This window comes from Hyla sarda, chromosome 7 (assembly GCF_029499605.1).
Source record: "Hyla sarda isolate aHylSar1 chromosome 7, aHylSar1.hap1, whole genome shotgun sequence".
Lineage (NCBI taxonomy): Eukaryota > Metazoa > Chordata > Amphibia > Anura > Hylidae > Hyla > Hyla sarda.
In genome coordinates, this window is record NC_079195.1 from 25,088,957 (window position 1) to 25,104,762 (window position 15,806).

At 45.0% G+C, this 15,806-nt stretch overlaps 1 protein-coding gene across 1 annotated transcript in view; it reads left to right on the forward strand.

Annotated features, from left to right (window-relative positions):
* The first annotated feature begins 228 nt into the window (after window positions 1-228).
* Window positions 229-15,806, forward strand: part of LOC130283105 (transmembrane protease serine 9-like) — a 34,900-nt gene continuing 19,322 nt past the window's right edge. Inside the window, exons 1-5 of the mRNA XM_056532291.1 lie at window positions 229-621; window positions 1,554-1,704; window positions 2,202-2,461; window positions 4,692-4,828; window positions 5,955-6,104. Of these exons, the coding sequence (XP_056388266.1) occupies window positions 582-621; window positions 1,554-1,704; window positions 2,202-2,461; window positions 4,692-4,828; window positions 5,955-6,104 (738 nt within the window). The 5' untranslated portion in view covers window positions 229-581. The remainder of the gene's footprint in view (window positions 622-1,553; window positions 1,705-2,201; window positions 2,462-4,691; window positions 4,829-5,954; window positions 6,105-15,806) is intronic.

Genomic DNA, 15,806 nt, shown 5'->3' on the forward strand with positions numbered 1-15,806 from the left:
CCCATAGCATCCAATCAGATCGCTTCTTTCATTTTTCAGAGGCCTAAAGTTGCTGAGTTGCCCATAGCAACCAATCAGATCGCTTCTTTCATTTTTCAGAGGCCTAAAGTTGCTGAGTTGCCCATAGCGACCAATCAGATGGCTTCTTTCATTTTTCAGAGGCCTAACGTTGCTGAGTTGCCCATAGCAACCAATCAGGTCGCTTCTTTCATTTTTCAGAGGCCTAAAGGCCTCTGAAAAATGAAAGAAGTGATCTGATTGGTTGCTATGGGCAACCCAGCAACTTTTCCTCTGGACGGGTTTCGATAAATCTCCCCCAGAGTTTTTGACGTGAAGAGTTTTGAATATGATTCCCATTATGGATCAAAGACTAGAGCTCTGTACTAAAGTATACGTCTCTATGATGCAACAAATGGAAAGTTGGCAAATATATTAAATCCATGCCAAGCCATCTGCTCAAGTTTAAACCATTAGCTGTGAATATGTGAACCAACAAAAAAGAAGATAACGTTAGTGATAATAGTGATAAACCAGAATATAAAGAACTTTCCCTGGTCCATAGGAAACTCTATCTGGTGACAATGAAGTTCCTCATAGTCCTTTCCCTTCTGGGCCTTACTGGTAAGTTATACTAAGCCCTACAAATGCCTGTGCTACACAATATATTTAAAGGGGTATTCCAGGAAAAATTAATATATATATATATATATATATATATATATATATATATATATATTATATCAACTGGCTCTAGAAAGTTAAACAGAGTTGTAAATTACTTCTATTGGAAAATCTGAATCCTTCCAATAATTATCAGCTGCTGAAGTCGAGGTTGTTCTTTTCTGTCTGGCAACAGTGCTCTCTGCTGACATCTCTGCTTGTCTCGGGAACTGCACAGAGTAGAAGAGGTTTGCTATGGGGATTTGCTTCTACTCTGGACAGTTCCCGAGACAGGTGTCCTCGTTGAACACTTAGACAAAAAAAGAACTCAACTTCAGCAGCTCATAAGTACTGAAAGGATTAAGATTTTTTAATAGACGTAATTTACAAATCTGTTTAACTTTCTGGAGCCAGTTGATCCAGGGTGTGATGACTGACGATCACGGGGCTGGAGCATTGTGACGTCACGGCTCCGCCCCCTCAATGTAAGTCTTTGGCAGGGGGCGAGACAGCTGTCTCGCCCCTGCCATAGACTTGCATTGAGGGGGCGGAGCGTGACATCACAGGGGGGCTGAGCTGTGACGTCACGATCACCGGCACCGTCATCAGACCCGGAGCGGATGTTCACTCCGGGGCCTGATGAGAGCGGGGTGCTGCGTGCGAGATTGCGGGGGTCCCCAGCGGCGGGACCCCGCACGATCAGGCAACTTATCCCCTATCCTTTAGATAGGGGATAAGTTGTCAGCACGGTAGTACCCCTTTAAGACAATGTTTCTTTTAAAAAATGTTAATTTTTTTTATGAATGTTAAATAATATATTATTTTCAAAAGTCATGCATTATTCTGTATAATAAGAATTTGCCAACATCATTGACATAAGTCTTTATTTTCAGTGGCCACCCCTTTCGTTGACGATGATAAGATAGTTGGGGGATATCCCTGCAATGTGAACTATCAGGTTTCTCTCAATGTCGGCTATCATTTCTGTGGAGGAATCCTGATCAACGAGCGATGGGTGGTATCTGCTGCTCACTGTTACCAACGGTAAGTAAAGGGTATAAAGGGTCGGCATGGGGACCCCTAACAGTTTTAGAAAATCTTGAAAGTGCCCATTTAAAGGGGTACTCCGCTGCTCAGCGTTTGGAACAAACTGTTCCGAATGCAGCTGTCACGCCCCCTCCCATTGACTTGCATTAAGGGGGCAGGGCCTGACATCATGAGGGGGCGGGACTATGACGTCATTAGCTCCCAGCGCCAGCATCCGGAACAGTTTGTTCCAAATGCTGAGCAGCAGAGTACCCCTTTAAGCCACTTTATCTGTAACAGCATCATGGACCCAAGTGACCCAGATCTGACTAGTTTAGTAGTGTTCAGCTCCATTCACTTGAATTGAGTCTAGAGGACTTTTCCTTTAGAAAACCATTTTTTGTATGTAACGTTGGGAAGTTGTTTCGAAGAAATTTGGCCATATAGGACCATACAAAACATGGAATATTCCGGTGTACTTTAACCTGTCAACAATTCCTTTTCCTTTCTTTTAGGCGAATTCAATCCCGTATTGGAGAATATAATATTAGAGTTACAGAGGGGACGGAACAATTCATTGACTCCGAAAAGGTCATTCAGCACCCGCAGTATAACTCTCGACTGATCGATAATGACATCATGTTGATCAAACTATCAGAGCCGGCCCAGTTTACTGACGCTGTCCAACCCATCAAGCTTCCCGAAAACTGTCCATCTGGAAGCAGCCCCCCTGCCGGGACCCTGTGCTTGGTGTCTGGCTGGGGCTACACCGGACGTAAGTTGGCATTTTACAGATCAGATTAGAGTTTATGTTTGGGCATCACTATGAAGTTCAGAGGAGCATTGACCTCACACAAATTGTTCTGGACGCTAGAGTTGGTGCCGGGAGCTCGTCATAGCCACGCCCCTCATGCCTTCCCGCCCCACCCCCTCAATGCAAGTCTATGGGAGGGGGCGTGACAACGTCACGCCCCCTCCCATAGACTTGCATTGAGGGGGTGGAGCGTGATATCACAAGGGGGCTGGGCTGTGATGTCACGAGCTCTCGTACCGGCTCCAGGGTTCAGAACAGTTTGTTCCAAACGCTGAGCAGCTGAGTCACCCTTTAAACTCTATTATTAAATTAGAAGCAGATAACACAGGATCACACCATTGACAATAGGGATATCTAACCCCTTGAGGACGCAACAATTTTTCCTTTTTGTATTTTCCTCCTCGCCTTTTTCTAAAGCCATAGCTCTCCTGATTTTCCACCTACAGACCCATATGAGGCATGCTTTATGCCGGAACAATTGTACTTTGTAACAAATCCGACCTCATATTTTTTTATCACAAAATCTACGGAGAAGCCAAAAAAATATATATATTTTTTGTGCGGGCGAAATTGAGTATGCTTAAAATTGTCCCATTCTGATCCCTATAACTCTTTAACTTTTCCATATATGGGGCTGTTTGAGGGCTCATTTTTTATGCCATGATCTGTAGATTTTATCCGTATTTATGTGTTGATAGGACATTATTATTACTTTTGTATAATTTTTTTCTGTTATATGATGTGACTAAAAATCTGAAATTCTGGACATTGGAATTTTTTTGAATTTTTTTTTTTACATTTATGCTATTTATCATGGGGTTTCAATAATGTCACATTTTAATAGTTCGGACATTTCCCCCCGCAGTGATACCAAATATGTTTAGGTTTATTTTTGTTTACTTTTATCTCCACATTTTTCTAGTCCCCATAAGAGACTATTACATAAAATCTTTCAATTGCAAACACTGTTTAGTGTTGTCTATTGCATAGCATTGATCATTGTTATCTGCACTCTGCTTATACAGACTGCCTGTATTCACAAAAGCAGGTAGGGACCCTCTGGCCGTCATGTCAGCTGATCAGTACCCAGTGTCACGCTGCAAAGATCCTGCTCAGCTCCTTGAGCTAGCCGGGAACTATATTATAGCAATTTAAAGGGGTACTCTGGTGGAAAACTTTTTTTTTTTTTTTTTAATCAACTGGTGCCAGAAAGTTAAACAGATTTGTAAATTACTTCTATTAAAAAAATCGTAATCCTTCCAGTACTTATTAGCTGCTGAATACTACAGAGGAAATTATTTTCTTTTTGGAACACAGAGCTCTCTGCTGACATCACAAGCACAGTGCTCTCTGCTGACATCTCTGTCCATTATAAGAACTGTCCAGAGTAGCAGAAAATCTCCATAGCAAACATATGCTGCTCTGGACAGTTCCTAAAATGGAAAGAGATGTCAGCAGAGAGCACTGTACTCTTGATGTCAGCAGAGAGCTCTGTGTTCCAAAAAGAAAATAATTTCCTCTGTAGTATTCTGCAGCTAATAAGTACTGGAAGGATTAAGCTTTTTTTTTTATTTTTATTTTTTTTAAATAGAAGTAATTTACAAATCTGTTTAACTTTCTTGCACCAGTTGATTTAAAAAAAAAAAAAAAGGTTTTCTACCGGAGTACCCCTTTAAATTTTGTGATGAACTTTGATTGTGGTATTTAAAGGTTTAATGCGATATTGTGAACACACTTCATACACCCACACCGTGACCATGTGCCTACAAGAGGCTAAGCTCCCACTCCCTCCTTCCCCTCTATACACAGATAACTTAGGCTGGGTTCACATATATCAGTTGTCCGTGCATAGTTTCTTTCCGGTGTGCACCTGTAGGAAACTGATGGTAGAACTGATCCTATTCATTTGAACGGGGCAGTTCACAATCATCCAGCATCCCAATTTTGACACCGGATGGTTGGACGTGCCAGACAGCACCGGACAGGGGAACACAGCTTGCCAGAAACAATGGACGCTGGATGCCATACAACTGATGACAACTGATGCACGTTGTCATCATGTGCGGCATCAGTTGTGCCACGATTTAGGATTTGAGTTCATGCCAGATGCCGAAAATATGTGAACTCAGCCTAACAATGCTCCTTCATAGAAGTCTTTATTTCAATTTAATTTGCCTCTTTTATTTTTTAGTTGTTAACCCCGACATCCTGCAGTGTGTGGACGTTCCTATTGTATCTAAGGAAGATTGTGAGATCTCCTACCCGGGAAAGATTACAGACAACATGATCTGCTTGGGCTTTCCAGAGGGTGGAAAGGACTCCTGTCAGGTGAATTAAAATTACCATATTATTTCCATTCCACCAGCAGAATAGTGAGTACAGCTCTGAAGTATAATACAGGGTATAACTCAATCAGTGCAGGATAAGTAATGTAATGAATATACACAATGACTCCACCAGCAGAATAGTGAGTGCAGCTCTGGAGTATAATACAGGATATAACTCAGGATCAGTACAGGATAAGTAATGTAATGTATGTACACAGTGACCTCACCAGCAGAATAGTGAGTACAGCTCTGGAGTATAATACAGGATATAACTCCGGATCAGTACAGGATAGGAAATGTAATATATGTACACAGTGACCCCACCAGCAGAATAGTGAGTACAGCTCTGGAGTATAATACAGGATATAACTCAGGATCAGTACAGGATAAGTAATGTAATGTATGTACACAGTGACCTCACCAGCAGAATAGTGAGTACAGCTCTGGAGTATAATACAGGATATAACTCAGGATCAGTACGGGATAAGTAATGTAATGTATATACACAGTGACCTCACCAGCAGAATAGTGAGTGCAGCTCTGGAGTATAATACATGATATAACTCAGGATCAGTACAGGATAAGTAATGTAATGTATATACACAGTGACCTCACCAGCAGAATATTGAGTACAGCTCTGGAGTATAATACAGGATATAACTCAGGATCAGTACAGGATAAGTAATGTAATGTATATACACAGTGACCTCACCAGCAGAATAGTGAGTACAGCTCTGGAGTATAATACAGGATATAACTCAGGATTAGTACGGGATAAGTAATGTAATGTATTAACACAGTGACCTCACCAGCAGAATAGTGAGTACAGCTCTGGAGTATAATACAGGATATAACTCAGGATCAGTACGGGATAAGTAATGTAATGTATGTAAACAGTGACCTCACCAGCAGAATAGTGAGTGCAGCTCCCAAACTTAATTCAGATTCAACTCGTCCATATTTAACATTTTCTTCAATTTACTACCTAGGGCCTACAAAACAGATTGTTCTACTGTATTGAGCTGAATATTACATTACCAATATTGTGTTTTGAAATTTGGAAATGTAACCAGAAAATGTCAGATTACATAATAATAACAAACCAATATGATTTAATTTCCTCCTAGGGTGACTCCGGCGGTCCGGTTGTTTGTAATGGAGAAGTCCATGGAATAGTGTCCTGGGGTTATGGATGTGCCCAACCCAACTATCCCGGAGTCTATACCAAACTCTGCAACTTTGTAGACTGGATCAATAATACAATTGCTGACAATTCCATATGATGCAAGGAACACAGAGAACGTGACTGTAACTTAAGATTCGGGGTATAAGATGTTACTGTATTTTCTTCAATAAAAACTCACTGAATATATTTTGTGTGTCCATTGTCCCTTATAGGTAAAATGCCGACTATGCTGAATGTCCCATTTTCAAACTTGATAAATATCCTATAACATGTTCTATTCATTTATCCGAAAATCACTGATAATGCACATTATCTGAGGTTGGAAAAAACAGGTGCATCTGTATATATTTCCAGTCTATCTAAGGCAGGGCGCCTCCAGCTGTTGCAAAACTACAACTCCCAGCATGCCCGGACAGCCTTTGGCTGTCCGGGCATGCTAGGAGTTGTAGTTTTGCAACAGCAACAATTTACTTTACATAGTATAAGCACAATATATATATATATATATATATATATATATATTATATATATATATATATATATATATATATATATATATATATATATATATATACATACGGCCCAAACACATGAATGCAGAAAATAAAATCATCAAATATGCAGAAAATGAATGCCGCAAAAAAAAAAAAAAAAAAAAATGGCTCTGAAAATAAATCATTTTCTTTATTAGAATTGGCAAATGAAAATACAAACATTATAAAGATATCAAAGATGGAGTGTATACTAGATGGAGGAACAGATAGGTCGCGTCTTGATGGCATGGTTAAATAAATATAAAGCCCTTGTTCAAAATAAAAGTGCATAAGAGCTAAATGTAGACAACAAAAACATGTACTGCAGCCTTTATATATCTGCACCTAATCTACCAAGGAACATTAAAGGGGTACTCCGGTGAAAACCTTTTTTCTTTCAAATCAACTGGTGGCAGAAAGTTAAACATATTTGTAAATTACTTCTATTAAAAAAATCTTAATTCTTCCTGTACTTATTAGCTGCTGAATGCTACAGAGGAAATTCTTTTCTTTTTGGAAAGCTCTCTGATGACATCACGAGCACAGTTCTCTCTGCTGACGTTATTATAATAATAATAAAAACATTTTATTTGTTGTTGTCCTTGGTGGGATTTGAACCCAAGTCCCCAGCACTGCAAGGCAGCAGTGCTAACCACTGAGCCACCATGCTGCCCTTAGCATACATCTGCTATGCATGGTTGCTAAAATGGACAGAGATGTCAGCAGAGAGCGCTGTGCTCGTGATGTCATCAGTGTTCCAAAAAGAAAGGAATTTCCTCTGTAGCATTCAGCAGCTAATAAGTACAGGAAGGATTAAGATTTTTTAATAGAAGTAATTTACAAATATGTTTAACTTTCTGCCACCAGTTGATTTAAAAGAAAAAAGGTTTTCACTGGAGTACCCCTTTAATCTTCCTTTTATTCAAATATAAGCTGAGTACCTGGCATTGGCCCAGTCTTCCTACCTTAAAGTAGTTCTGTAGTGAAAAGTAACTTATCTCCTATCCAAAGTATAGGGGAAAAGTTATAGATTGCGGGGGGTCCGAGCACTGGGACCTACTGCAATATCCTGAACGGGGCCCCGGCAGTCTGCAGGAAGGGGGCGTGCCGATGGGGGATCAGTTATTTTTCACTGCACTACTCCTTTAACCTTTTGGGAAAGGAAAAGCAACAACGATGCTCTCGTCCTCATATCCTGTCCTCATGTCCCCTCCTCATATCCAGTCCTTATATTTTCTCCTCATATCCCTCATATTTTAAATCAACTGGTGCAAGAAAGTTCAACAGATTTGTAAATTACTTCTATTAAAAAAAATGTTTACCCTTCCAGTACTTATTAGCAGCTTTATGCTACAGAGGAAATTATTTTCTTTTTGAATATCTTTTTTTGTCTTGTCCACAGTGCTCTCTGCTGACACCTGATGCCCGTATCAGGAACTGTCCAGAGCAGGAGAAAATCTCCATAGCAAACCTATTCTGCTCTGGACAGTTTCTGACACGGACAGAGGTGTCAGCAGAGAGCACTGCGGACAAGACAAAAAAGAATTTCCTCTGTAGCATATAGCTGCTAATTAGTACTGATAGGATTAAGATTTTTAAATAGAAGTAATTTACAAATCTGTTAAACTTCCTGGCACCAGTTCATTTAAAAAAAAAAAAAAGTTTCCCACCGAAGTACCCCTTTAACCTCATATTCTGTCCTCATATATCCTTACTTCTTTATATTCTTATATATCATATATACCTTATATCCTGACATCATTTCCCATCATCCTATCTCGACCTCATATCCTGTCCTCATTGTAGGCCAAAAATAAAAAAAGGTGTGGCTTTGCAGGGGCATGGCTTGTAGGTGTGAGTGGCCTGCAAGCCAGACCAACACATTCATCCAGGGATGCGGAGCTTGTGGCGTAAGGTGGAGCTGAGCTGTGATGAAGCTGTGGGTTGAAGAATCTGTGATGTGGGTGTATTGGCCAAAAATAGAAAGGACGTGGCTTGTGGAGGGTGTGGTTTGCAAGCTGTACTGACACACTCACGAGGAGCTGTTGAGCGGAGCTTGTGGAGAACTTGCATGCAGGGGCGGACTGACCGGCCGGTCCGATCGGATGTAGTCTGAGGGCCCGGCCCGGTACAGGGCCTACGGCTGCCGACGCTCCTGAGGATTCAGGACACTGGTCCTGGATCCCCAGCAGACAGCGCTGCCTTCTCCTGTATGTGCAGTACACGCACATACAGGAGAAGGCGTCCCCTCTATGCAAGTCGCATCTGTGACCTACATAGAGGAGATGTGACCTCCGCCCCTCATCAGCGCCTGCACTGTGGAGGAAGGAAAGGCGCGGGCTCCTGCTGCTGAAGAGAAGATCGCTGCATGGGACATCAGGTGAGCATTATTTTTTTTTTTCAACCTGGAGAATGGGAAAAAAATCTGCTGCCTGCACCTACTGGAGAGGGGGGGGGGGGGGACTCAAACTCTGCTGCCTACACCTACTGGGGGGGAGGGGGGAAAACTCTGCTGTGGGAAGACCCTGCTGCCTACACCTACTGTGGGGGAACTCTGCTGCCTACACCCACTGTGGGGGAACTCTGCTGCCTACACCTACTATGGGGGAACTCTGCTGCCTACACCTATTGGGGGGGACTATCTACTATGTTCCTGCCTAACTAATATGGAGGGCTAAACTAATAGGAGGGCTACCTACTAACTACATAGGGGTTTTCATAATGCCCCTCCAGAGACTAGACTCTGGATCTGCCACTGGGTGGAGGGGTGCTGGCTACCCACTTGACTAACTCCCTGGCTAACTTTGTACCTGGATGCTTAACTACTTACCTACATACCTGGCTATCTAACTACCTACATACCTGGCTGCCTAACTATCTACCTACCTATTTACTTCTTGTATACTGGTATTATTGGTCATGGAAAATTATTTTACCTACCTTAAAGTGTTTCTTATATATAAAATGTATTTTATTTTGTGTGTAGGGCTGGGGGACGGATTTGGGTAGAATAAGGGCAGAAGTGTGACCAGTAGCAGAGCATCGCAGGGGCCCTTAATTTTTTGGGTCAGGGGCCCCTGAGTGTTGACAATCCGCCCCTGCTTGCATGGGACTTTAGACAAAAACACTGCCCCTCACAAATGGGGGTGGGTTAGGGTTAATTTACCTATATTTTTTGTTGACATTTAAGTAACATGTGACCAAGTTTTATCAAAAGAGGGCATGGTGGCCGTCACGCCCCCTCCCATAGACATGAATGGAGGGTCGTGGCGTGACGTCAAGTCCCCAGTCCCGGAGGTTTCCGAAACTGGAGACGTAGCCACGCATAGAATGCGGGTGCTGCAGGGAGATCGCGGGGGGGGGGCCCAGCAGTGGGCCCCCTGCGATCATACATTTTATCCCCTAGGGGATAAGATGTTTTTGCACGGAATACCCCTTTAAGTTTTCTGTAATGCATATCCTCAATACTTACTTGTGCACACTAACACTTTTACAAAAGAGACTGTTTTTTTCTGCCTACTTGCCTCAGCTACTATTCTGATCCTGCCACCTGCCTGATGCCAGACATCTGATGCCAAGTTCTCCTTTTCCCCCCCACCTTCGTCACTGGGTACTGGCATTGCCACCCACCGCACCACTCTGTCACTGGGTCACTTTCAGGACTCCTGATGCTGGTGATGCCACCTCCAGGCTTTCTCATTCTGCCGCCATATGTTCTGCTCATGCTGATTCCATCTCCAGGCTGTCTCATACTGCCACCATATGTTTTCCTCAGGCTGATGCTTGCTCCACGCTGTGTCATTCTGCCACCATATTTTCTGCTCTTGCTGCCGCCAACTCCAGGATGTGTCATTCAGCCACTATATGGTCTCCTCTTGCTTCTGCCACCTCCAGGCTGTGTCACTGTGCCGCCATGTGGTCTCCTCGTGCTTCTGGCACATTAAATCCAACTTTTTAGGTTTATGTATTTGAAATCTTCAATTTAAATGTAAAAAAAAATCTTTAATCTTTTCAATTATGAGGCCCTGTGGTCTTGTCAGGCTGTTGCCACCTCCAAGCTGTGTCATTAAGCCACTATATGTTCTCCTCATACTGAGGCCACCTCCAGGCTCCGTCATTGTGCCGCTCTGCGACAGTGTTTCTAGTAGCGACGCCTCTAATCTGCATGTAATACTGAATAACTGTGACATCTTGCGCTTCGGTCGCACATCCTTTCCGTGAGCGCACTGCCCCCTTTCCTTCTCTAACCGGCGGGCTACATGCGAATCCCAGCCCGTCACTCACCTCTGTCCCCTGTTGTTTCTTCACAGCTCCAGCGCGCGTGTCCCCGCCTCCTAGGGAGCTCTCAGATTTAAAGGACCAGTGTGCCCGTAATTGTGTTTTCACCTGCACATTCATTACAAGTTTCTGCACCTCCCCCACTCTCTGCCGGATCTTTGTTTGCCCTTGCCAGTGGCGTAGGGACCGGGGTGCGGGGGGTGCGGCCCGCACCGTGTGACACCAGCCTGATGGGGTGACACCATGTCCGTAGCTCACCTAGCTCATCTGTCTGCCGCCGGCACTGCTTACACCCCCTCTTCCTTATATGTCCGGCGCTTCTCACTCACTAGCACCCTAGTCCGGTTCACTAGCACCTCCCCCCCCCTCCTCAGCTGTCCGATTCACTAGCACCCCCCCCCCCCTCCTCAGCTGTCCGATTCACTAGCACCCCCCCCCCCCTCCTCAGCTGTCGGGTTCACTAGCACCCCCCCCTCAGCTGTCAGGTTCACTGGCACCCCCGATCCCCCCCCCAGTTCCTCATCTGTCGGGCAGCGCTTCTCCACTCACCCCCGGTCCTCAGCTTTCACCCATCATGTGCTTGTAGTGCCCTGTGACGGTACGTCAGCGGGAGGTGGGCGGAGTTTTCTGGACGCCGACGTGCATAGAAAGCAAGTCAGCAAGCAACAGGCCCTGGTAAGCTGCTCCTTAGGGGCTCGGGCTCTAGGTTTTTTGGGGGGCTCTAGGTACTGGGGGGGGGCTCTAGGTACTGGGGGGCTTGTGCTGAGCTAAACCCCCACTCTGCAGGGGGGAGTGATGATGTAGTGGTGTGAGGTGGGTTGGTGAAAGGGGGGGGAGTGATGGAGTGATGGAGTGGAGTGTAGGGGTGATGGAGTGGGGGACGGGGGTGATGCATGGGGGATGGGGTTAATGGAGTGGGGTGGGGGGGGTGATGGAGTGGAGTGAGATGGAGTGGAATGGGGGGGTGATGGAGTGAGGTGGGATGGGGTGATGGAGTGGGTGTTTTTTAAATTTTTTTAAATGTATGAAATGTATGATGTTCGGGGTGCAGCGGCGGGTGTATGCTGTAGCATAGCAGCTGGGGTGCAGGCCGTACCAGGTGACACCAGGCTGATGGGGTGACACCATGATGCCCCCCCTCAGCTCCTCAGATAGCTCCATTCGCCAGACACCAACATCCACCAAACACTCCCGCCCCCGGACCTCTCACATAGCTGGGTCTGCCATCACCGCCCTACCCTCCCCCTCCCCCCGTCCACGTCCTCGTGTAGCCGCGTCCGCTTTGCTACCAATCCCCCATGGCACCCTCATCATCCACCAGTAACACCCCCCTCCCCAGGAGTAGCACCCCCATCAGCAGATCCTGCTGGTGGATGATGGGGGTGCTACTGCCAGGAGGACCCCCATCAACCACCCCATGATGCATCAGCTAACGGATAATGAGGGGTGCTACTGTGGGGGGGTGGGGTGTTGCTGGTGGATGATGGTGGTGCTGCTGCCAGGAGGATGGTGCTGCTGATGGATGATGGGCGGGCTACTACCAGGGTGGCAGTAACACCCTCATCATCCATCGGCAGCACTCCCTTCCTGGCAGTAGCACCCCCATCATCCACCAGTAACACCCCACCCCTATCACAGTAGCACCCTCATCATCCATCGGCAGCAATATCTTCCTGGCAGGAGCACCCCCATCATCCAGCATAATATACCAGGGCACAGTGGCTAAATTAATTCTGGGGGAACAGTGGTATAATTAATTCTGGGGCACAGTGGAATCATTAATTCTGGGGGCACAATGGCATCATTTATTCTGGGGGGACAGCAGCATGATTTATTCTGGGGGGACAGCGGCATCATTTATTCTGGGGGGACAGCGGCATCATTTATTCTGGGGGGACAGCGGCATCATTTATTCTGGGGGGACAGCAGCATGATTTATTCTGGGGGGACAGCGGCATCATTTATTCTGGGGGGACAGCGGCATCATTTATTCTGGGGGGACAGCAGCATCATTTATTCTGGGGGGACAGCGGCATCATTTATTCTGGGGGGACAGCGGCATCATTTATTCTGGGGGCACAGCGGCATCATTAATTCTGAGGGCACAGCGGCATAATTTATTCGGGGGCACATTGGCATCATCAATTCTGGGGCACAGTGGCATCATAAAATCTGCACCGAAAAACAAGGTAATATACAAAGGGTGCAGTGTGTGGTAGTATATTCAAATGGCGCAGTATTATATTTAGAGGGTGCAGTGTGTGGAAGTATTATAATCGCAGGGCCCAGTGTGTGGCAGTACTATATTCAGGAGAGCACAGTGTGTGGCAGTACTATATTCAGGAGAGCACAGTGTGTGGCAGTACTATATTCAGGAGAGCACAGTGTGTGGCAGTACTATATTCAGGAGAGCACAGTGTGTGGCAGTACTATATTCAGGAGAGCACAGTGTGTGGCAGTATTATATTCAGAGAGCGCAGTGTGTGGCAGTGTTATATTCAGAGAGCGCAGTGTGTGGCAGTATTATGTTCAGGGAGCACAGTGTGTGGCAGTGTTATATTCAGAGGGCACAGTGTGTGGCAGTGTTATATTCAGAGAGCGCAGTGTGTGGCAGTATTATGTTCAGGGAGCACAGTGTGTGGCAGTGTTATATTCAGAGAGCGCAGTGTGTGGCAGTATTATATTCAGAATGTGCAGTGTGTGGCAGTATTATATTCAGAGAGTGCAGTGTGTGGTAGTATTATGTTCAGAGGGTACAGTGTGTGGCAGTGTTACATTCGGAGAGCGCAGTATGTGGTAGTATTATGTTCAGAGGGTATAGTGTGTGGCAGTGTTATATTCAGAGAGTGCAGTGTGTGGTAGTATTATGTTCAGAGGGTACAGTGTGTGGTAGTATTATATTCAGAGAGTGCAGTGTGTGGTAGTATTATGTTCAGAGGGTATAGTGTGTGACAGTGTTATATTCGGAGAGCGCAGTGTGTGGCAGTATTATATTCAGAGAGTGCAGTGTGTGGCAGTATTATATTCAGAGAGTGCAGTGTGTGGTAGTATTATGTTCAGAGGGTACAGTGTGTGGCAGTATTATATTCAGAGAGTGCGGTGTGTGGTAGTATTATGTTAAGAGGGTACAGTGTGTGGCAGTGTTATATTCGGAGAGCGCAGTATGTGGTAGTATTATGTTCAGAGGGTATAGTGTGTGGCAGTGTTATATTCAGAGAGTGCAGTGTGTGGCAGTATTATATTCAGAGAGTGCAGTGTGTGGCAGTATTATATTCAGAGAGTGCAGTGTGTGGCAGTATTATATTCAGAGAGTGCAGTGTGTGGCAGTATTATATTTAGAGGATGCACTGCGTGTTAGTATTATATTCATGGGCATACTGTCTGGTATGGTTATAATAATTATTGTTTTCATATAGAGGATCAGAATGCGCTGACATAGTGAGGAGCCGTCTGGGCGTCAACTTCTGCAGAGAGAAGATTTAGTTGGACCTGGTGGTATGTACCAGCTGAATTATATAAAGAAAGACTATAGAGAAGACGTCACCTGTATTCACAGCTATGCAGTTATGATGTGTGAAACTACAACTCCCAGCAGAACCTTATTACTGCTTAGGTCATACTGGGAGCTGTAGTTTTAAATGGTAAAAACTTCTCTAGCATTTCACTATTCTTGGCAATTGATATATTTAAGTTTCTGAAACGTGCTACTCCACTGGCGTCCATCACAACAGGCTAAAAAAATTACTTATGTGTGGGGGGTCATCTGGGGGTGACACCATTTTCTACCGCACCGGGTGACACCAACCCTAGCGATGCCACTGCTTGCGCCTAAGAGAAAGCTGTATTCTGTGATTATGTTTTCACCTGCACATTCATTACAAGTTTCTGCACCTCCCCCCACTCTCTGCCAGATCTTTGTTTGCCCTTGCGCCTAAGAGAAAGCTGTATTCTGTGACCAGACCTTGCATTCTTTACCAGACCTTGCATTCCGTGACCTGACCGTGTTCCTTGCCACCTGCCTTTTGACCATTTGCTACCCTATTGACTACACTCCTGTGCCGCCTGCCCCAACCTATTGCTAGCCTGGCTTCGTCTTGTCTCATCTCTTCTGTTCCACACTTTACCTCAGCCGCCTGTGTGGTCCAGTCGTGCCAGGGGTAGCGACCTGGGTGCCGCCTGCCGCAGCAAGTCTGCGGGCTCTGGTGAAAACCAGCGGCACCTTAGACTCCGCTCCCTGGCACGGCCCACGTCATCTGCCACACAGGTCCAGCAGAACCACTATGTCTCCAGCTCCAGACTACCGTGGTATTGCGGATCTACTACCTACTGAGTTCCAGTCGACTGCAGTGAGTCTAACAATAACAGTATTATTTCACTGCCCCAGCACACTCCCTTAGCGTGTTACGACAAAGTAAAGTGTTCTACACCCTAATTGAAGCTCTCTGTAGGCCAGAAATAGGCGTTTTTAAAAGTGATTCGCCGCAAATAAATTCAGAACCATAAGTGTAGTTTCTTGGATCTCATGTAGCCTTCTATAAGAATTAAAGAAGCCCTATCACCATTTCTTTTTTAGTTGTGATTGTACCCCTGCCTACAGAGTTTACATGCAGGTACATCTGACGCATATATAGCAAAAGTCTCCAAACTGTGGACCTCCAGATGTTTGCTCCTTCAATAGTCCCCAAACCAGTTCTCCAGATGTTGAAAAACTTTTACAACATCTGGAGGTCCACAGTTTGGAGACCAAGAAACTCTGCTTATGATTCCCATGGTTCACAGTCAATAGTTGGATTGGGGATTATTAAGTGAGCAAACATTTGGAGGTCCACAGTTTGGAGACCACTGATGTACAGTATAAAATGTCCTCTCTAAGTGGCATAAAAATAAATAAATGAAAGAAAAAGTTCTAGAGTTCAATACCAGGATTCAGAGGATTACATCTGGTATAGCCCAAGTCCTAGATCTCGTGTCCTTCATTCTAC